This window comes from Pyrgilauda ruficollis, unplaced genomic scaffold (assembly GCF_017590135.1).
Source record: "Pyrgilauda ruficollis isolate IOZ18807 unplaced genomic scaffold, ASM1759013v1 scaffold72, whole genome shotgun sequence".
Lineage (NCBI taxonomy): Eukaryota > Metazoa > Chordata > Aves > Passeriformes > Passeridae > Pyrgilauda > Pyrgilauda ruficollis.
In genome coordinates, this window is record NW_024529044.1 from 755,521 (window position 1) to 775,527 (window position 20,007).

Below are 20,007 nucleotides of genomic sequence, written 5' to 3' on the forward strand. Positions count from 1 at the left end.
GCTCTGCACTGCCCACCCCTCCCTGAGCGATCCCCTACCACGTCCCGTCCCCATCGCTGTCCCTGGGGATGGAGGATGCTGGGAGTGCCCCAGACCCATGTAGGAGGTGCAGGAGGTGAAATGTGCAGCCCACGGGCACATCACAGACCCCAGCGGGTGTGGGGATGGGGACAGGGACAGCCCATCCTTCCTGTGGGGCAGGCCCGGGGTCCCTCTGTGTGGGCAGCTGGGTCCAGCTCAGGAGCAGAGCTGCCCAGTCTGGGGGTGAGGGGCCCATCAGCCTCCCCCAGTGGAGGAGGGGTGGGGGGCACCGTCCCCACTGGCAGTGGCAGCTGCCCCATTCCTGTCCAGGTACCCCCACCCCTTTCCTAATAAAGCAGAAAATGAGTGTGGGACGTGTGTGGCATCTTTGGGGTGATGCTGCTCCCCAGCCCAGCTCCTTCTAATGGAACTCCTGGGAAGGAGAGAACCCATGCAGGCATGGATACATTTCCCTGTGGGATTTGGGTCCCTGCTTAGCATGGGTTTGGGGGGGTGATGGCCCCTGAACCCTGTCCTGGCATTGCTCACCCACAGGTGGCTTTAGCCCCTGGACAGAGCCTGGGGAAGGGTCCTGCCAGGGGCTCGCCCTCAGCCCACATAGAGCAACCTGTGTGATGTCCCCATCGCTGTGACAGTGCTGCTGGCAGCTCGTTAATGATTAATTAAGTGGGGTGAGGAGTTGGGGTGGCTGCCGGTTCTACCAGCAGGGCTGTGTTTACCCAGCACTGATAACCCAGCCCGGGGCTGCTCCTGTGGGGACACAGGGCTCTCCTGTGCAAATGGCCCAGAGGCGACTGGGGCCCCCTGCTGCCACCAGCCACCTTGCTGTGCCCTGCTCCATGGCCTGGACACTCTGTGCTGCCCTGGGTGCTTGGCTGTGCTCAGGCACTGGCTTTGAGTGTCCTGGGTCAAGGAAAGGACAGAAGGAGCAGGAGGACGTGACTTTCCCACCCTCTGCTCGACCCTGCTGTGACAAGAGAGGAAACGTGACATGGAAAGCACCAGTTTATTCACACCAAAGAAAATAATGATGCAAAGGCCAGGGAGCAGCTGTGGGGTCAGGGGGCTGTGCAGGGTCCCCCACTTGCCACCCCAGGAGGGCAGAGAGCCCAGGAGAGCTGCCTGGCCTGGGGACAGTGGCCTCGTCCCTGCAGCAGCTCTGGCATGGAGGGGAAAGGAAGGTGCAGCTGGAGCACACTGACCTTGGCATCCTTCTACTCCTCCTGGCTTCCCTCCTGTGCAGCTGCCTCCCCCTCTTCACCCTGAAAGACAGAGGTTCACCCTGTCCCCTGCCCTTGCTGGGGTCCCTGCCATGGTGGCCAGGCTGTCCCATCCCCGTTACCTCTCCGGGCACTTCCAGGCCCCTTCTCCGCCGCTCTGCCTTGATGCTGGAGAGGAAATCTGCTTGGGCCTGCTTGAACACCTCCTGGGGATCCTCCTGCTCCTCTGGCTGGGCCCGCAGGCGCTCCTGCTCCCGCAGCAGCCGCTCCCGATACTTGTCCTGCAGGACTTTCTCCCGCCTCGCCTCCCGCTCGAACATCTGGGGGCAGATGTGGGGCACAGGTGACCCTGTGACGTGTCTTGGGACAGCAGGGCTGCAGGCAGAATGTGGGGCTCAGGTGGAACATACTGCAGAGGTCAGGGTCTTCTCGTTCTTCCGGAGGGTGCAGAGCCCTGGGGAGATCTCCAGGAGGGACACAGTGCCCTGCCTGGTGCCAAAGGCGATGATGCGCCCGTTGTCCTGCGAGCACAGGCTGAGCAGGGGATCATTGGACACCTGGGGACAGGGCACAGGTGGGTGGTGACACTCGGCCCTGGGGTGATGTGAGGGTCGCAGAGGTGCTGGGGACCCACCCTGAGGCTGAGGGAAGGTTCCTTCTGGTGGAAGAGGAAGTCCCAGATGTCCAGGGTCCCGTCCGACCTGGCGGTGAAGAACACGGCCGGCTTCACAGGGCTCCAGCACACGTCCAGCAGGTAGCAGGTGTGGTACCTTCCAGCAGAGCCAGTCCTCAGCCACACTGGCACTGCCCTGCCTCAGTCACCAGCCCAGAGCTGACCAGACCCCACTGCCACCTGCCCTGGGGATGATTTCTGGCCGACTAAAGGTCCTCTACTACCTCTAAAGGAGACCTACTTGGTCTCCATAATTGATGATGAATCCATCAGCTCCTCTGTCCAGATCCGAGCAGTCCAGTCACCAACTGACAGGAAGACTTTGGGGAAGAAGGGGTTCCTGGTCACCCTGTAGACAGCCCCGATGTGGCTCCTGAAGATGTTGGCAATTTTCTCGGGCGGTGTCTTGGCATCGCGGTTGCAGGAGATGATGATGCCCTGCTCTGTGCCCACCAGGAACTTGGTGGGCTGGGGGTGGGAGCAGGAGAGTGCAGCTGTCAGCAGGATGGAGACCCCATGGTGTGGGGGGCAGCGGGGGATCCTGCTGCAGCCAGAACCCTGTGACCCACCACCACGGGGGGGTTTAGGGACTGGAACCCCTGGGCTGGGCTCCCCCTCCTGCCTAGGCCAGGGTGTGGGTGGTGGGCACAGGGACACTCACCAGGATGGGTGCAAAGTCCAGGGAGATGGCACCAAGAGCCTGATTCAGCTGATCTTGCCGGGTGATGTCCAAGACCAGCCTCTCGCTGGGCTGTGACATCTTGCGGATGTCCCACCACAGGACCTGTGGGGACAAGGCATGGCAGGGGCTGTGGGGGCTGCTCCCAGCACAGGCAGAGGTGCTGACAGTCCTGCAGCTGCCCCGTGCCAGCCTGGGAGACTGAGATCTTGTGCTGCTGAGGGGCAGGGCTGGCACAGGAAGCTCTTCAGGAGCCCCTGGCCCCCTCTCCTGTTGCAGCCCCTCACCTGCCCGTCGGTGGAGCCTGAGAAGCACTCGGTGCCCGTTCGGGAGGGCAGCCAGCACGCTCCGTACACGGGGTCCCTGTGGCTGAACTCCACAGGGGTCATCTCCATGGGCAGCCCCCCTTTCCTGGTGTCCCAATACACTGGGAAGGAAAAGATAAGCCCCGGCCCAGCTCCTTTCTTTGTCACGTTTCCCCCACTGTCCAAGCTGCAACAGGGAGCAAACCTCACCCAGTGCTTCCCAGAGATCATCCAGGGTGGTGGGAGAGGTAGGAGCACAGCACCCGTCCTGCTCATCCCCTGGATCCATCCATCATCCATCCATCCATCCATCCATCCATCCATCCATCCATCATCCATCCATCCATCCATCATCCATCCATCCGCTGTGAAGGGCTCCCTGGCACAGTGTCCTCCCCTCCCTGGGTGCCTGCTCAGGCGAGCACACACCTGGCCACAGGTAAATCCCAGGGCTTCTCCTGTGCTCCCAGGAGCAGCACAGATTCTGGCACTGCAACAGGGCTGGAGCCAGGCTGGAGCAGAATTAACCCCCTCACCTATCTGCCCGTTGTAGCAGCCTCCCAGCACATGATGCCAGTCCTTGGAATTGTACTCCAGGGTCACCACAGGGGATGAGGGCTTGAGGGTGAGCTCTGGGGTGTAGGGTTTTTCTGCCAAGGAGGGATGAGTGAAGAGTAAAGGGTGAAGCCCCCAAAAGCAGCCCCCAGCCCACCCTGCTGTCCCCACCCGTTCCCTGACACAGCTGTGCAGGATGATGTGCCTATGTCACTGGGAGCTGGCCTAGGGACAGACCCTCAGTACACAAATCTGCATTCCCACCCTTCTCTTTGTCCTTTTCACTCCAAAACACATCAGGTGTGAGACAGGCTTGGACAAGTCTCACCCCGGGCTCCTGCTGCCTCTTCCTTCCTTCATTACCAGCTGAACCACATCAACACAAGACCCTCATGTGAGGCTCTGCTGCCTGGCATGGCTGGGGAGCCATAGAGTGGGATTTCAGTGGTGATTTCCCACCTCCCAGCTCCCATTTCTCCTGTTTCTGCACTGAGGCTCCCCCAGCAACCCTCCCCGGGGTGCTGCAAGCCTCCACCTGCTCTCTGAGACACAAAGTGCTTCCCCTATCGCCTGCTGGGTTTGGCCTTGCCCTTACCCAGATCCCAGATGTAGGAATCAAAGCTCAAGTCCTTCCTGCTGTCCTGGAAGTCCAGGCTGCAATAAGCCACGGCCATGGCCCGGTTGCCGTCGGGGTGCCAGGAGACGTGCGTGGCCATCCTCCTGGGCCTGTTGGGGTCCCTTTGGGGCGACACATCAGCCAAGATGGGTCAGTTTGCAAATCCCTGGGATGAACATCTCCCACAGGGAATTGTGGGAACCACAAGGAAACCAATCTGCAGCCCTCGAGCCTTGAGTGCAGGAAATGATTCTCCTGAGGGGTCGGGAGGGGGGAGAAGAGTTGATGATTTCATCCTCTTTCCAGTCATACCTTTCTAAAAATCCAATTATCTTACTGGATCTGGCTCCTAAACACCCCTGATGTGGAAATTAACCTTAGAGGCACCAAGAACAAGGAGGAAAATCCAAAGCACCATCAGGAGATGCTCAGAGCTGAGTCTGACCCTGGTTCCCATCCCCAAATTGCCTGGGCAGGGCGAGGGGCAGGGATGGAGTGGTGGGGCAGGGAGGGTTCAGGTTTGTGGATCTCTGCACCCACAAACTGCACCAGGACCACCCCAAACCCACTGGAATTTAACTCCTAAGGTTCCCCCATTTTCTGTGAAGGTGGTTTGACCCTGCTGAGGCTCTGGAGAGCCCTCCCAGCTGCGTGCTACCTGACGACATTGATGGTTTTGGCTGAGGGATGCTCCTCCTCCTCCTCCTCTTCCTCCTCTTCCTCCTCAAAATATTCCTCGTAGATGTCGATGGTGTTGTTCTGCCTGATGTAGTGCTCCATCACCTGCAGGGACAGCACGGCCGTGGCTCTGGGGGACTCTGGGGGGCCCGGGGGGTCTGGGGGGATCAGGGCAGGCTCTTACGAAGCCGAGGCGCTGCACAGTCTTGGTGTAGGCCTCTTCCCTCTCCACCTCCTCCCGGTAGCGAGAGGTCAGCTCCGAGTTCTTGGGGTCGACGTGCTTGGGCCAGCCGCCCTCCACGTGGTTCACACCCCGGATGGACACCTCTGCCCGCTGCGTGTTCACCTGGCCGTGGGGACACAGAGGGGACAGAGCCCTGAGCCCTAAAGGTGCCTGTCATGCCGTGTCCCCCCTGGCCAGCTTCCCCCCCACGGGTGACACGCCGGGATGTCCCCTCTGCCCGTACCTCGTGCAGGGCCATGACAGGACCCTCCTGCACCCCAAAGTCCACGGGGTCCTGGGGGATGAAGTCGTCAGCCAGGCTGGGGTCGGGCGGGATGTCCACGGTCACCTCGGCCAGAAGGTCTGAGAAGCTGCAGGGCCGGCCGAACTCGCTGCGCTTCCGCGAGTACTCGTACTTGATCTCCATGGTGGCAGGGAATGGGAAGGACTCGGGAGCGCAGGAGGGAGGGTCCTCCAAGGGAACCCCAAAAAGGAGCGGGGGCCTCAGGGATGGAGAGCTGCAGTGGGGATGGAGGGCCTTGGGGAAGGCTAAAGGGAAACAGCGGCCTCAGGGAGGAAGAAAGTTCGAAAGGAGAGTGGGAGCCTCTGAGAGGACCCCAAAAGGGAGTGGGGTTTGCAGGGATGGAGAGTGGGGATCTCAGGGAGCTCCAAGAAGGAGAGAGGGTTTCAGGGATGAAGGAAAAAGAAAAAAGGAATGGGAGCCTCAAGGAGACCCAAATGTGAACAGAGACCCTGGAGAGGGAGGATGCTGAAACAGACTGAGAACCTCAGGAAGCCCCAAAAGGAAATGGGGTCCCAGATGGAGGACCCCAAAAGGGAGTGGGGACCCTCCAGAGCCCAAGAAGACTGTGTGGGCCTTGGGAATGACTCAAAAGGGAACAAGAACCTCAGGGAGTCCCAGAAGATCCCAAAGGGAGAGGGAACCTCGGCAAAGCCCAAATGCGAGCAGGGATCCTGTGCAGGGAGGACCTTGAGAGGGCCTCCAAAGGCAGTGAGAGCCTCAGGGAGCCTCAGAGCGGAGCTGAGCCACAAGGACGGAGTGATGAAGCGCCCAGAGTGACAAGGGACCCCGCGGAGGTCCCGGGACCCCGGTGGGGCCTGGTCCCGTCCTGCTCCGGTGGGGCCTGACCGGGGACGCGTCGCCGTTGCCAGGCAACAGCATGGTCCCCCGATCACGTGACACCGGCGCCGCAGTCACGTGACGCCGCCCTCACAGCAATGGCGGCGGCGTGCGACGTCACGTCCGCCGCCATGTTGGGAAGGTCAACGCAGAAGCGCCTCAAACACTGACTTATCCCCCCCAAAAAAACCCGCACGGGAGACAGCAATTTAGTCCAAGTGTTTATTATCTTTTCCCCCAAAAGGGCACAAACAAATCCAGCCGGACTCCAGCTCCCAGCCAGAGTCCTTCAGTTAGTTCACATGCGGTTACAACAGCTCCTCTACCAGTACCGTTACATGGAAACGTTAAAAGCCAAGAAAATAAAAAAATCCCTCGGGATAGTCCCCAAGGAAAGGGATGCTAGTCATGGGGAATATGGAGAGGGGGAGTCAAGGGGATGTCCTGGCCCTGGGGGGGGGCACTGCCCTGTCCGCACCCTTTGGGGTCTGGGTGGGTGGGACAGGGGGTCCATCCGTGCTCCAGGGGGAAGGGGCCTTTCCTGGGGATCCGTGTGCCAAAGGGCAGCCCCAAAGGGCCAAGTTCAGCTCGTACTGCTCTCCCAGCTCCTCACCATGGAGCCCTGGCAATGCTGGCTGAGCTTCCAGGGTGGCAGGTCCACGTTGTCCCTTCCCAGGGATGCCCCAACAGCTCCTGTCCCTCTCCCAGGGGATGTGTGACCACTCCAGGGCTGCAGGAGGAGGGGAGCCTGCCCCAGACCACACCTGCCCTGGGGAGCCAAAAAGAGCCTAAACCCACCCCAAAACCCACTACAAACCCCACTGCAGCGACTCCTCTCTGAACACAGCCAGCACCCCCCAAATTCCGGGGTAAAGCGAAGGAAAACCAGCAAGGCCAAAACATCCCTAATTCCCCATCCTGGGAACGCTGCGGCCGCGAGGGGAGCTGGGGCAGCTGGGAAGGGCTGGGGAAGGGGTTGGGATCACTAGTGGTTGGTGCTGCATTGCTACGGGAGCCCCTGCCCGCGCCCCGAGGCAGCGCGGCCCGCGGTCCGTGCTCCGGAACGTTCCACAGGGACGGGAGGAGCTCCGGAGCCCGCTCCGCGCTCTGGGAGCCCGTAAGGCAGCGGGATGTGGGGCTGCCGAGGGCAGGGGGTGCTGGGGGGCTCCAGGCTGGTCCCCCAGCCCCACCGCGGCTCCTACCCCGCGCTCTCCCTCCAGGCTCTTTGGTGTCCCGCGCGGAATCTCCTCCTAGGCCGGGAAGTCGCCGCGGTGCCGGACGTGCTCATCGGTGACCGCCAGGTACGTGGCTCTCATGCTCGGGGAGTACTGGGGGGCACATGGTGGGGGTCAGCACCCCAAAACGCCCCACGCTGCCCCGCGGGCTGTTCCCGTACAGATTAATCCCAAATTAATCTGCCAGGTGGGCACGGAAAGGGCCAGGCCCTGCTCTCAGCCCCACTGAGGGCTGGGGGAGACAAGACCCCCCCTCCCCAAGCCAAAACCCTTCCAGCTCATCCAGCCCTGCTTTGTCCCTTCCCAGGTCCATCCTCCGCCTTCCCAGCTTCCCAAATTCATCCCAAATCTGCCCATGGGGGTGTGTCTGTGGGATGCCAGGAGCCCAAGCCTGCAGCCCCCCCAGGATCACATCCCTCCAGGATTTCCCAGCAGGGAGGATCATCCCGGGCAGGCATTAAGGAAGATTATTCCGAGTTTGTTATTCTGGACTCGGAAAGTGTTTCCTCAGGGATCTGAATCCTGGGTGAATTAGACTATTCAGGGCTGGGAGAAGCGCTGCAATTAATCCCCCCACTCGTGTTCCCCCCACCGGGAGGAGGCTCTCGCCAGCTGCCAGGTCTGGGAGATGGGATCCAAGCTTCCACCTGGTGGAAAAAATCATCCCTGGAGGAGAGTGACAGTATTTCTGCCAGGGCAGCATTCCTGGAGGCATATCTTGGCTGGGAGGGGTTGCACTGCTGCACGGATGGAGACAGGGACCAGCATCCCAACAGGTGGGAGCTGACAATCCTCCTGGCCCTTTGTCCCCCCCTCCCTGAGCTCTCTGCACCCCAAAAGCCAAGCAGGAAAAGGGGATGGAGGGAGGTGTGGAAGGGTGAGAAGGACGGGAGAACCTGGCTGCTGCCCTGGGATAAGGAGGGAGAAGGAAGTGGCTGAACTTACTCTTGATGGGCAACTTAGCTCCAAAATAATGGATGCAAAAAATTAAAAGAAATCACAAAAAAAAAAAAAAAAAAAAAAAAAAAAAAAAAAAAAAAAAAAAAAAAAGAAATTAAAAAAAAAAAAAAGACAAGGAATAAAAAATGAAGCAGCAATACCAGACAGGGCAGGATTAACGAGCAGGGAAATGGGAATGTGAGGGGAGAGACTGCAAGGAGTATCCTCTGAGAGCCAGGATGGAGAGGAAGCACAAGGAAGGGAGGGAGGGGAGGGGAGGCTTATTTTGGTGTCTCCCAGCACGTGGCTGTGCCCCCTCCCCAGGGGTGGCCGGGAATTGGGTTAGAGTCGAGCAGGAGGAATCAGAACCTCCCATCCCTGCCCCACCCAGCAGATCCAGCGTGACCCCCCAGGGTGTCACAAGGGTTTGGCCTCGGTCACCCATCGTACCGTGGGGGGAGGAGAGCCCCTGCCGATGAGGGGCACGTTCTCGTAGCGGGGGTTCCCTCCGAAGAGCACGGCCTGGTTCCTGGGGGCACAGCGAGACCCCCGTCACCCCCGTGCCCAGCACGGCTGCCGGGCGGCGGCGGGGGCTCAGGGGGGCTCACATGTACTCGGAGACGGGCGCGTTGGACACGGTCTGCGCCGGGGGGTGCAGGCTGCTCTGGCTGCCCAGGCTGCTGCTGTAGCTGCAGAAGCTGCGCAGCTGCCCCCGCGGCGGGCGGTGCGCGGCCATGCGTCGCGCCTGCGGGTTGAACGGGTCCTCCTCGTCCATGTCATCGTAGTCCCGCTCCCTGTGGGGACAAGGTGCTGGCAGTCACACCCCGGGTGACAAAAGTGGGGGTCTCTGTGTCCAGGGGGAGGGCAGGGGGCCGGGCTGGGGGTCTGAGGCACACGCACCGCCCGGCCAGCTGCTGCCAGGCGCGCGGGGCCGCGCAGATCACCGTGGAGAAGGCGGCGGCCGCCAGCAGGGAGAAGAGCCCGAGGTAGAGCAGCCCCTCCACGCCGTCATAGCAGATCCCGATGAGGCCATCGAGGTAATCCTGGTGGGACACAGGCAGGGCAGAGCTGGTGGCACTGCGGGGGGACCCCAGAGCAGGTTCCCAGTCAGCCCCCCCCTCACCTTGTGCAGCCCCCGGCAGTCCAGCAGGGCCGTCAGCTGGTGCAGGCTGGTCTCCGAGGAGTTGAGGAGCTGCTGGACCCCCAGCAGGTCTTTCTGTGGGAAAAGGGGGGTCAGGCAGCTCTGGGGAGCAGAGAGAAGGATGGGGATCCCTGCTCCCCTCTCCTGTACCTCAGCTGTGGGGAAGAGGGGCAGTGCATACTGGATGAGCCCCTGGATCTGGATCTGCATGGTGGTCAGTGAGCGCTGGAACACGGTGAGAGCCTGCAGGGGGGAGTGGGGCACAGTCACAGACCCCCCCAGCCCCAGGCAGCACCAAAGGGGGTGCCCACCCCCCTGTACCTGCTGGAAGGGGCTGCTCAGGCTCTGGTCACAGTACAGGTAATAATGAACCACCTCTGCAGAGAGAACGGGAACATCAGCAGGAGCATCCCGGGGCACAGGGAGCCGTGGGGGGACAGTGGCAATGGGGACACCGGACCCCCAGGTGGATTTTGGGGTCCTGCCCATGCTTGCCTCCACCTCGCAGCCAGCCCTCACCTGCGCTGATCTCATCGTCCGTCTGGTTCATGATGAACTTGTCCGGGGCCACGCAGAAGTCACTGGTGCCCTGTGGGGACAGAGGGATGTCACCGATGCCCGCAGCGCTCGGCAGAGCCCCGAGCAGCCCTTCCCTCCCTCCCTCCCCTCCTGCCCCACTCACCACCGCGGCCGCTGTGTCCACGGCCATGGAGGCCCAGCTGAGGACCAGCATGAGCAGCCCACAGCACAGCATCCTGCAGGGAGAGCAGGGAGCACGAGAGGGGAGCATGGCTGGGGGTCCCCGTGAGCCCCCCGAGGCCATGCCCAGGGTACTCACATGACCAGGAGGCAGCGGGAGTGCTTGGCCAGCCCCAGGCAGGCCAGCAGGCAGACAGTGAGCACGAGGATGAAGAAGAGCAGGTAAGCCAACCACCTGGGTGCAGAGGAAGGCTCTGTCACACACAGGCACGTCCCCAGCCCTGCTGGGACACCCTGGGACGCTGGAGCTCACCGGTAATACTCGACATAGGCCACCTGTCCCGACAGCTCGGTGAGGTCAGCGCTGACGCCCCGCCAGGCCGGCAGCCCCTGGAGCTGCAGGGCAATGCTGCCAGCCAGCTGCTGGGTGAACTTGAGGGTCTGCACGTAATCCCCCCGTGAAGCCAGCAGCTCGTTCAGCCGTGCCAGGTGCTGCTCCAGCGCTCCCTGCATCTGCAGCGTGGTGCTGGCAACCTGCGGCCACCGGGATGGTCAGTGCCCCGGGATGGCCAGTGCCCCAGGATGGTCAGTGCCCCAGGATGGCCAGTGCCCCAGGATGGTCATTCCCCTGGGATGGTCAGTCCCCGGGATGGTCAGTGCCCCGGCATGGTCAGTACCCCAGGATGGTCAGTGCCCCAGGATGGTCATTCCCCTGGGATGGTCATTCCCCTGGGATGGTCAGTCCCCGGGATGGTCAGTCCCCGGGATGGTCATTCCCCTGGGATGGTCAGTGCCCCAGGATGGTCAGTGCCCTGGGATAGTCAGTCCCTGGGATGGTCAGTCCCTGGGATGGTCAGTCCCCCAGGATGGTCAGCGCCCACCAGCCTGGCAGAGCCACATGCCCCATCACTGGAATGCTTTCTACGGGAGAACAGCTCCACCCCACCCCTGAACAGCCCTGCCATGGCCCCGACCCGGCCCTGCTGGGCCACAAAGGTCCCTTTCTGTGGGGTGACGTCACCCTCCCGCGCTCGGCCAGCACAGCCACCCCAGGGGCTTGGCCAGACATCCCTCCCTGGTGCTTCAACCAAACCCACAGCAGGGGATTGAGGCACCCCGGGGGCCGTGGCCCTACCAGGGAGTCGATGCCAGTGAGGGTTTGGTTGGCGTGGTCCAGGGCATAGAGCAGCTGGAAAACCCCGTCGTTGGTCTCGCTGTTCCCGTAGAAGCCGATGCCAACGGCCGCGCTGTGGGCAGAGAGGGGACCTTGATGAGCGGGGAGGGACACGCTCACCCTGCCACACCTGCCGGACTGGGGACACTGCCCTTTTAGGGGACAGCCCACCAACGGCAGGGCAGAGACAGAGTGGGGCAGGGACAGCACCACAATGGGAACCTGCTCCTGCTGGTGACAGGGGCCTGGGGACAGCCGGAGCTGCTCCGTGGGCACGGTGGCTTGGAAGCTCCTCCTGCCAAACCCCGAGAGATTGAGGGCGGAGGGGCTGGACCAAGCAGATTAGGGGAATCCGCTGGAAGCGCCGTGGCTCCGATTAAACCTTCGGCTCCCTGCAGCTGCTGCAGAGCTCCCCATGGAGCCCATGGAGCTCAGAGCTGGCTCCGAGGACAGAGGTGCCCGTGGCCATGTCCTGGCCGGGCACATGCCCACAGGTGGCCGGTGCACACGGTGCTCGCCAAACCCCGGTACAACCTACACACACCAGCCCAGCAAGAGGCTGCTGGGCGGGTTCAAAGCCCCCAGGAGCTGCAGAGTGCCCCCCTGCCATGCTGGGAGGGCTGGGGGAGCTCGCTGAGCTCATTAGTGCCGTTTCCCTGTCTCCCTGTTTCCCTGCTCCGTGTGAGGCTCGCAGGCAGCCATCTCGCTCCGCCCCAGCACAGCTCCCTTTGTCTGGAGCGAGGGTCGTGGCCAGGCAGTCAAAGGGGCCCGTGGCCCATCCTGCTCCCCCCCAGGCCACCAATGCCGGGCGACACTCGGGATGGCTGCCCTGGGGGTCCTCCCAGCCACGGCTGCCCTAAACCGAGGTGGGCTTGGAAAGCCCCCAGAGCCATGCTGGGTGAAGAAGCGTCCCCTTGTCCAATTGTTGTGGTTGCAATTAAGGTCGGGCACAAGGGACCTGCCAGCTGGGTCACGCTGCTGCCCGCCATCTGCTCTGGGCTGGGATTAGCGACCGGCCACGCTCCCGCCCAGGATTAGCCGGGAAGGCGGCACAGCCCTGACGGGGACGGGGCCGGGGCTGGCCCGCAGCTGGTCCCTGGGGCTGCCCCAGCAGCTGCACGGGAGGAGGCAGGGATGGAGCACGTTTATTGCACAGATCTAATTAAAGCGACTCGTGCCTGGAGCGCAGAGTCCCCCCGGTGACAGGGGGACACCACCAGGCCCCTGTCCTCGTCCTCACCAGCAGATGAGCCCGGCGGTGACGGCCATCCAGGTGACACAACACGAGTGCGGCCGCTTGGTCTCGGGGTCCTGGTCCCTCTTGCAGCAGCACAGGCAGATCAGGTACACGATGAGGAAGAGGAGGTTGAGGCCGAGGCACACGGCGGCCACGAAGCCCAGGACAAGCAGCGACTGGAAGGAGACAGGGGACAGTCAGACGCCGTGCCCGTGACCCGCTCGCGCGGCCGGGATGCGGCCGCGTTCCGCGCCCCACGGGACTGTCACGTGGGGAAGAGGAAGAAGCGTCCCCGTCCCCGTCCCCAGCCCTGTCCCCATTCCCACGCAGGGCCCCCCAGCCGCGGTGGCCGAGCCGCGGGCGCAGCCGCCCCTTGCCGGGCTGTCGGGGCACCGGGAGCGCGGCGCTGTCCCCCTCCCCATGCAGGGGTCACGGCGGGCCGTGCCCCGGGATGCCGGGGGGCTGCGGCTGTTCCGGGAGCGCGGGGCAGGGGCTCGGGAGGGGCAGAGGAAGCGGCGGGGCCGGGAGGGGAGCGGCGGGGCCGGGGATGCCGGTGCCGGCCGGCCCGGGCGATGAAAGACGCTTTGTGCGCCGTGAGATCAGAGCTGGCGTCGGGCGCCGCCGGGAGCGGCGCGGGGGGCGCGGGGCGAGCGGGACGCGGCGCGGGGAGGCGCGGGGGGCCCGGGCCGGTACCTGCTGGTAGTCGGGGTCCTGCGGGCGGAAGGTGCTGGGCACGGGCTGCAGGCGCGGGCCGCGGTGCGGGAGCCCGTGCAGCCAGGCCGCCCACCAGGGCGCCAGGTAATCGGCGCGGGCGGGCCCCATGGCGGGCCGGGGTCGCCGCGCTGCCGGGCGGGGGGCGGCGGTGCCGCCACGCCGCGGGCTCTGCCCGCCCGCCCCGGACACGCCCCGGGAGCCACCCACTGGTACCGCCTCCCGGTACCGCCCCGCGCCCCGCCCCGGCAGCGGCCGCCGGGCAGGGACCGCGCACGGCGACACCGCGACACCGCAGCTCCTGCTGCAGGGGCACCTCCAGCACCTGACAGCCCCTGCTGTGCAGGACGCGCTGGTGGCCCTGTGTGCCACCCCCAAGTCCCGCGGGTCCTGTCCCCAGCTGTCACCCCAGAGCAAACGGGCAGCTCCAGCTCCGGTGAGGCCCCGGTGCCCACCGGTACCAGAACCGGCCCACGGCCCCTCTGCCGGGAGCAACATCAGTCCCAGGACCCCAGAGTGGCTCCAGGGCCAGGAACGGCAAGTTGTGAAAGACCAAACGTGACACCAGGAACAGTTTTTTATTTATTTTAACAAACACAGAGAATCCAACAGGCACGCAGCTGATCCCGGCTCACTTCAGCTCCTTCACGGCCAGACCTGGGGAGAAGAGAGGCCATGGACTGGGGGGCTCAGGCATGGAAGGGGGGCCTGGAGCCCTCCAGCTCCACGGGGACACCAAACACCGACCCTGGCAAGGCACTGGTGGTGACACCAGCTGCAGGGACCCTTGCACAGGGAGGGGGCTCTCACACCCCCCTCAATCCCACCCATCCAACAGGAGATTCCCAGGATACCTGGGGGCAGGGACTGCTTCAGCTTCTCAGCCTTCTCCTTGTCGGTGATGACCAGGGTGTAGAGGTACCGGCTGCAGCGCACCTTGAACTTCACATTGTCCTTGTTCTTCTTGATCTTGACGGCTGCGGGGTGGAGGGGACAGCAGGGACACCCCAGATGTCATCCCTGGGGAATTCAATGCATGCCCTGCCCCGTGCAGAAACGTCCAGCTCCATCCCGAGCGAACACGGGGAAGAAAAAGCCCCATAAGGGCTCAACTCTCCCTTGTCACAGGATTCCCCAGGGATCCTGTGACAGCCAGATCCAAACAAGAGGGAGAAGAGGGAAAAAACTCCTCCTGTGTTGTTGAACAGTGAGACAAGGCAGCACTTTGTCTCAATTATCCTCGTTCTGTGGTGGCAACAAAAATCTCCCGTTGAGGATGACGAATGAATCACCTGTGGTGGCAGAACTCCAAGGTTCCACACGGCACCATCCCACAGAGCAGGGGGATGTTTGGGAATTGCTTCCAGGGGTTTGGCTGAACCCCCAGGGAATGCACAGCTGGGAGCAGCGGTCCCAGGGACACCCCTGCCCAGAGCCCACAGCAGGGACCTGTCACCGAGCCACAGGCACAGCAGGTCAGCCCTGATCCCTCGGCATTGCCAAGGCAAGCAGCTCCTCAGTGCCCACAGGGAAGGAGCTGGAGCAGCCCCCCGGCCTGCCCACAGACCCCCACTCACACTTGGCGTCCTTCCGCCGCGCCGTCAGCAGGAAGTCCTTGATCTCCTCAATCTTGCGAGGCTGCGAGGCCAAACACAAACTCACGGAATGAAAACCATGGAATGTTCCGCTTGGAAAGGACCCCAAAGCCCACCCGGTTCCACCCCGAGCCATGGGCAGGCACAGCTCCAGGCCTGGGGCTCGCTCCCCAGCCACAGAACCCCAGGGCCCCGCTCACCCCCTCCCATCCTGCACCCCAGACCCCCAAAGCCACCCCTGCCTCCCCCTCGCAGCCCCCGGCCCCTCACCATGGTTCCAGCCCAGTTTCGGCAGCTCAAACCTGAGGCAAAAACAGACCAAGATGGTGTCAGCGCAGCACCCCGCCATCGCGCCCCCCGCCCCCGCCATCGGGTGCCCCCGCGCCCCTTCCTCCCCTCAGCCCGCCCCGGGGCCGCCCGGTGCCGCGAGGCCGCGGATGGCGGCGGATCCCCCGAGGCCCCCCCGGGGTCCCCCCGGCCGCCATCGCTCACCCGCAGCCGCTGAGCACAAACCGGAAATGAGCGCGGCGCTTCCGCATCCGGGGCTTTATTTCCTACGGCGCGGGCGGCGGACAAAAAGCATCGGATGGCGGTGGCGGGCGCTGCGATGAGCGGGCGGGGGCTCAGCCCCGGTGCGGGCGGGACCGGCGGCGGCCGCGGAGGGAATTCCGGGCACCTCCAGCCTCCCGGAGCCGGGCACGGCCGGGAGCTGCCGGGCACGGGGAGCAGGGCGGGCTGCTGGCGGTTTCCCGAGCCGCTGAACCCCTCCGGGGATGATCCGTCTGAGGTTCCGAACCGGGGAGCCCCGGGCGGTGCTGGCGCCCGGTACCCGGGCAGGGCTGTAATGAACCGGTTCTGCCACAAGAGAGAGCTTCGGTCCCGCTGAAAACACCAAAGCCGTGCAAACCGCCCCAAAACGCCGGGCAGAATCCTTGGGGGTGGGTGGCGAGGAGAAGGAACCCCGTCCTGGCACTGTCCCCATCCTGTCACTGTCACTGTCCCCATCGTGTCACTGGCACTGTCCCCATCCTGTCACTGGCACTGTCCCCATCGTGTCACTGGCACTGTCCCCATCCTGTCACTGTCGCTGTCCCCATCGTGTCACTGGCACTGTCCCCATCCCCGTCCTGTCACTGTCCCCATCCCCATTCCCATTCTGTCCCTATCCCCGTCCTGTCACTGTCCCCATCCCCGTCCTGTCACTGTCCCCATCCCCATTCCCATTCTGTCCCTATCCCCGTCCTGTCACTGCCCCCATCCCCGTCCTGTCACTGTCCCCATCCCCATCCTGCCAAGCCCTGAGCGGGGCTGGGTGGGTTTTTTGGGGGTGCTGGGTGGGTTTTTTGGGCGTGCTGTGCCGGTTTTTGGGGCTGCTGGGTGGGTTTTTGGGGGTGCTGGGCTGGGTTTTGGGGTGCTGGGTTGTTTTTGGGAGTGCTGTTTTTGGGGGTGCTGGGCTGGGTTTTGGGGTGCTGGGTTGTTTTTGGGGGTGCTGGGCCGGTTTTTTTGGGGCTGCTGGGTTGTTTTTGGGAGTGCTGGGCCGGTTTTTGGGGTGCTGGGTTGTTTTTGGGGGTGCTGGGCCGGGTTTTGGGGTGCCCCTAAGGGGTTCTGGATGGGGTCACACCCTCCCAGTAGCTCCCAGTGCCACCCCAGCCCAGTTTCTGGGGTGAAACCCGCAGTGCCAGCCCAGGGCTCCCAGCCAGGAGAGGATTTTGGGGTGAGACCCTTCCCCCTCGCCACCAAACGAGCTTTTTAATTGTTTGATTTACTTACCTCCTCTCTGATGGGCTGATCTACTCCGCTGCCTTTTAATTGCTCCCAAACTCGAGCGGTTTTTCACGTTTTCAGAAATGCTGAATGGTGTAATTAAAGCCCTGGCAGCGTAAATCAGCGGCGCGGGAGGACGACAGCCCCGAATTAAAGCTTTTGGCATAACAATAAAACTAAAGTGCCGCGAAAAGTGCCCGTTCTGGCACCGAGGAGGGCTGAGACACCCTGCAGGCACCCCAAAATCCCCCGGGTTTTATGGGATCATGGAAAGATTCGGGTTGGGTCCATGGGGTTGGATGTTTTGGAGCAGCCTGGGATGGTGGAAGGTGGGATGGGATGAGTTTAGGGTCTGTTCCCACCCATTCCATTCCATTTTTTGTGTCGTTAATGAAGGTGTGAAGTAACCCCGGCCTCAGCACGGACCCTGAGGGCTGTCAGCGCCCTGACCCTCGGGATGGGACATTCCCACCAGCTCCTTCTCCACCCCAAATCCACCCCTTTGTGTCCCAAAACGCAGCCTGGCCTCACCCTGGGGGCAGGGGAAGGGGCTGTCCCCTGTCCCCCCCCTCCCCTGTCCCCCGGGGCAGCGTTATTCCCGCCCTCCCCAGGGAAAGGCATCACTTCTCCTTTATTAATAACATTTAAAGCCGAGTGGGTGCCTAAATCAACAAAAATAATTCATGAGAGTCGTTAGCTCCTCAAAGTCAGGCTCTTTTTACGACCGACTTTAAATTAAAAAAAAAAATTAAAAAATGCCAGCCCCAAACCCCCCCACGTTGGGAATCTGCTTTTCTAAGACATCAAATACGTTTCCTGCCGCCTCCCCCCGGCCCGGCCCGGCTCTGCCGCCGGAGGAAATTCAATTAGCGGCCTTAATTCACCCTCCGCTGCCAGGTTTAGATTAAAAATCCTCCGGGTTCTGCTCGGGAAGCGCCGTGGGAGGATCGGGGGGGGGTCGAGCCTCGTGGTTTGGGGGTGCCCTGGAGCCCCTTGGTGTGTGGGGTTTGTGAGATCGGTGGGGACCCTCCCCCTTCCTCCTCGTCTCCGGCAGCTCCAAGGGAGTCCTTGGAGGAAACATGAGATTCCAAAGCCACCCCAAGGCATCCCTTCGTTCTCAGCACCCCTCTCAGGAGCTGCGGGTGCCACCTGGGCCCTTGGGGACCTGGTGGGACAGTGTGGGACCTGGTGACACAATTTGGGACCTGGGGACCTGGTGGCTCAATGTGGGACCGGGTGGCACAGGCTCGGCTCCCTCCCCAGAGCCCCTGTGCTGTCACAGCTCCGGGTCTGTCCCTTGGGGACCGCAGGGACCCCGGCAGCCCCCCGGGGGGCAGGGAGGTGCCGCGGGGTGTTCCCGGTGGTGATTTCGCCTTCTCAGCGTCGGCAGGGAGTGATCATTAAAACCAGAACAAAACGGGGGTTTTTTGGGTCACGGTTCTGCTCCATCCCTGGATGCCGGGCGGACAGAGCCGGAGGAAGCTCCAACCCCCGAGCGTCAATTATCCGTAATTAGCCCGTCCTTAATGGGGCTGCAAACGAGGAGAGCCTCGGCAGGGCTTTGGGGCAGTGAGGGGGGGTCCCTGTGGCAGCTCCGGTGCCCCCCACCCAGCGAGGTCACACGGAGAGCCAAGGGAATGGGGGGGAATGGGGAAGAGGAGGGGAGGGAGGGAAAGGCCAGGCTGGACGGGGCTTGGAGCGCCCGGGAGGTGTCCCTGCCCACGGCAAGGGTGGAACTGGAGCGGCTTTAAGGTCCTTCCCAGCCAAACCATTCCAGGATTCTATGGCCATGCTCAGTTTCGGGGTTCCGCATGGACCTGGGCACGGGAGGTGTCCCTGTCCTCGGGAATGGGGACATCCCAGGGGGGCTGAGCCCCACTCTGGGGACACGAGTGGCTGAGACACAGCGGGGGTGTGGCAGATGGAGCCGTGCCCGGCAGAATACCGGGATCAGGTTGGAAAAGACCTCCAGGAGTGAATCCCAGCTGTGCCCCATCCTCTCCTTGTCCCCAACCCGGAGCTCTCAGTGCCACCTCCAGCCCTTCTTGGGCACCTCCAGGGATGGGCACTCCAAATCTGCCTGGGCAGCTCCTTCCAGGAAGGAATTCCCCCTGAATTTTTCCCAACACGTGTCCCCACACCAGTCCCAGGGTGGTGGCACCGCGCTGGCACCTCTGTCCCTGTCACCATGCAGCCCCTGCTCTGTTCTTCCAGCCCCGTGTCCCTCGGAGCTGGAGAGGGAGCAGGAGACACGACAGGACACGTTCCCTGCAGATTCAGGGCTCAAACTGCAGCAGGAATTGATTTCTCCCCCAGTTTAGCAGAATTTCTCCCCCCAGCACAGAGGAGAAAGGTGGGTTGCCCTCTCTGCCGTGTGTTGGGAGCATTTATCACTACCAGGGACAGGAATCTCTCCCTGTTTCCCTCTTTTTTCCCCTTTCACTCTCATTTTCCTGCGTGCTCCGATCTCCGTGCGGGGCTCCCGGGCCCATCCATCAGCCCGGCTCCACCGAGCAGCCACGGGCAATTTGGGGCCCAAACCACCTCCTCTGGAGGCTCCGTGCTGCTTTCCTGGCTCTTCCCGCTTTTGTTCCGTGTTTGTGGAGGACAAAGGCTGAGGGGGCAGAGCTGAATCCCAAGAAACAAAGCGCCTGTTTTCATGGAAATGCCCTGGAAAGGAGGCAGCAAATGTGGGGAAGGGGGAGCACAGGGCTGGGGAAAGGTCTGGGGGGGATTTGAGGCCAGTTTTGGCACCGTGGCGTGGCCAAGACAGGGTGAAGAAGGGTCCCTGGGCTGGAAGTTTCCTGCAGGCAGCGGGCACTGCTGGAAGCTCTGGAATACAGATATTTTTTTAAATTAGGGATGGGCTGGGCTGGATCCTCCCGGGCAGAGCACCCCGATGGAGCCAGGAGCAGCATCTGCAGGGGGAGCAGCTCCTGCTCTGCCCCCAGTTGTTCTGGGGGCTCTGAGAAGCTGGAGCCGGGGGGTGACACCCCAATGTGCCCCCCAGAGGGGACCCGCCCTGGCTGGGGGCACAGGCCAGCACGTGAGGTGCTGTGCCTTGTCCCCGTGTGTCCCTCACATGTCCCCCCATTGTCCCCAAACCCACCGGGGGTCACCAGTGGTGCCCCAGGGATGACACCTGACACATCCAGGACCTGATGGGACGCAGGAGACCCCACCCAGGGGGTGGGCAGGGCCAGGCGGGCACAGAGCAGGGCCAGGTCGGTGCTGGCACCACGGCACACAGCACGGGCAGCGTGTGACACGGACGGGTGACACCCGTGTGGCACTGCCGGGTGAGGACAGAGCAGCTCCCTGTCCCCCCTCTCGGCTCCAGCCGAATTTGGTCTCATCCTGCAGAGGAAGATTATGGTAAT

At 63.0% G+C, this 20,007-nt stretch overlaps 3 protein-coding genes across 5 annotated transcripts; all 3 read right to left on the minus strand.

The window, feature by feature from the left end:
* Positions 1-1,256: 1,256 nt before the first annotated feature.
* DNAI2 (dynein axonemal intermediate chain 2) lies at positions 1,257-5,418 on the minus strand. The gene is made up of 12 exons (XM_041485808.1): positions 5,236-5,418; positions 4,953-5,114; positions 4,749-4,873; positions 4,070-4,212; positions 3,456-3,569; positions 2,902-3,041; positions 2,597-2,719; positions 2,177-2,403; positions 1,897-2,032; positions 1,673-1,819; positions 1,385-1,582; positions 1,257-1,304 (listed from the first exon to the last, which is right to left on the minus strand). Exons 1-12 carry the CDS (start codon positions 5,416-5,418, stop codon positions 1,257-1,259), a joined length of 1,746 nt encoding a protein of 581 aa, XP_041341742.1.
* Positions 5,419-6,340: 922 nt separating this feature from the next.
* TTYH2 (tweety family member 2) lies at positions 6,341-13,459 on the minus strand. Of its 3 annotated transcripts, none has more exons than XM_041485853.1 (15): positions 13,251-13,459; positions 12,561-12,733; positions 11,282-11,393; positions 10,460-10,680; positions 10,286-10,381; positions 10,130-10,202; positions 9,967-10,036; positions 9,769-9,824; positions 9,598-9,690; positions 9,430-9,522; positions 9,207-9,349; positions 8,915-9,100; positions 8,757-8,835; positions 8,313-8,325; positions 6,341-7,460 (listed from the first exon to the last, which is right to left on the minus strand). In XM_041485853.1, exons 1-15 carry the CDS (start codon positions 13,377-13,379, stop codon positions 7,417-7,419), a joined length of 1,581 nt encoding a protein of 526 aa, XP_041341787.1. In that variant the 5' UTR covers positions 13,380-13,459; the 3' UTR covers positions 6,341-7,416. The 3 variants fall into 3 exon arrangements, with proteins under 3 accessions (XP_041341787.1, XP_041341785.1, XP_041341786.1); XM_041485851.1 differs by having other exon boundaries at positions 8,313-8,330; XM_041485852.1 differs by lacking the exon at positions 8,313-8,325.
* A 378-nt stretch (positions 13,460-13,837) lies between these two features.
* Positions 13,838-15,455, minus strand: RPL38 (ribosomal protein L38). The gene is made up of 5 exons (XM_041485747.1): positions 15,356-15,455; positions 15,134-15,165; positions 14,846-14,906; positions 14,123-14,245; positions 13,838-13,925 (listed from the first exon to the last, which is right to left on the minus strand). The coding sequence occupies exons 2-5, from the start codon at positions 15,134-15,136 to the stop codon at positions 13,900-13,902; spliced, it is 213 nt and encodes a 70-aa protein (XP_041341681.1). The 5' UTR covers positions 15,137-15,165; positions 15,356-15,455; the 3' UTR covers positions 13,838-13,899.
* Between the last annotated feature and the right edge of the window lie 4,552 nt (positions 15,456-20,007).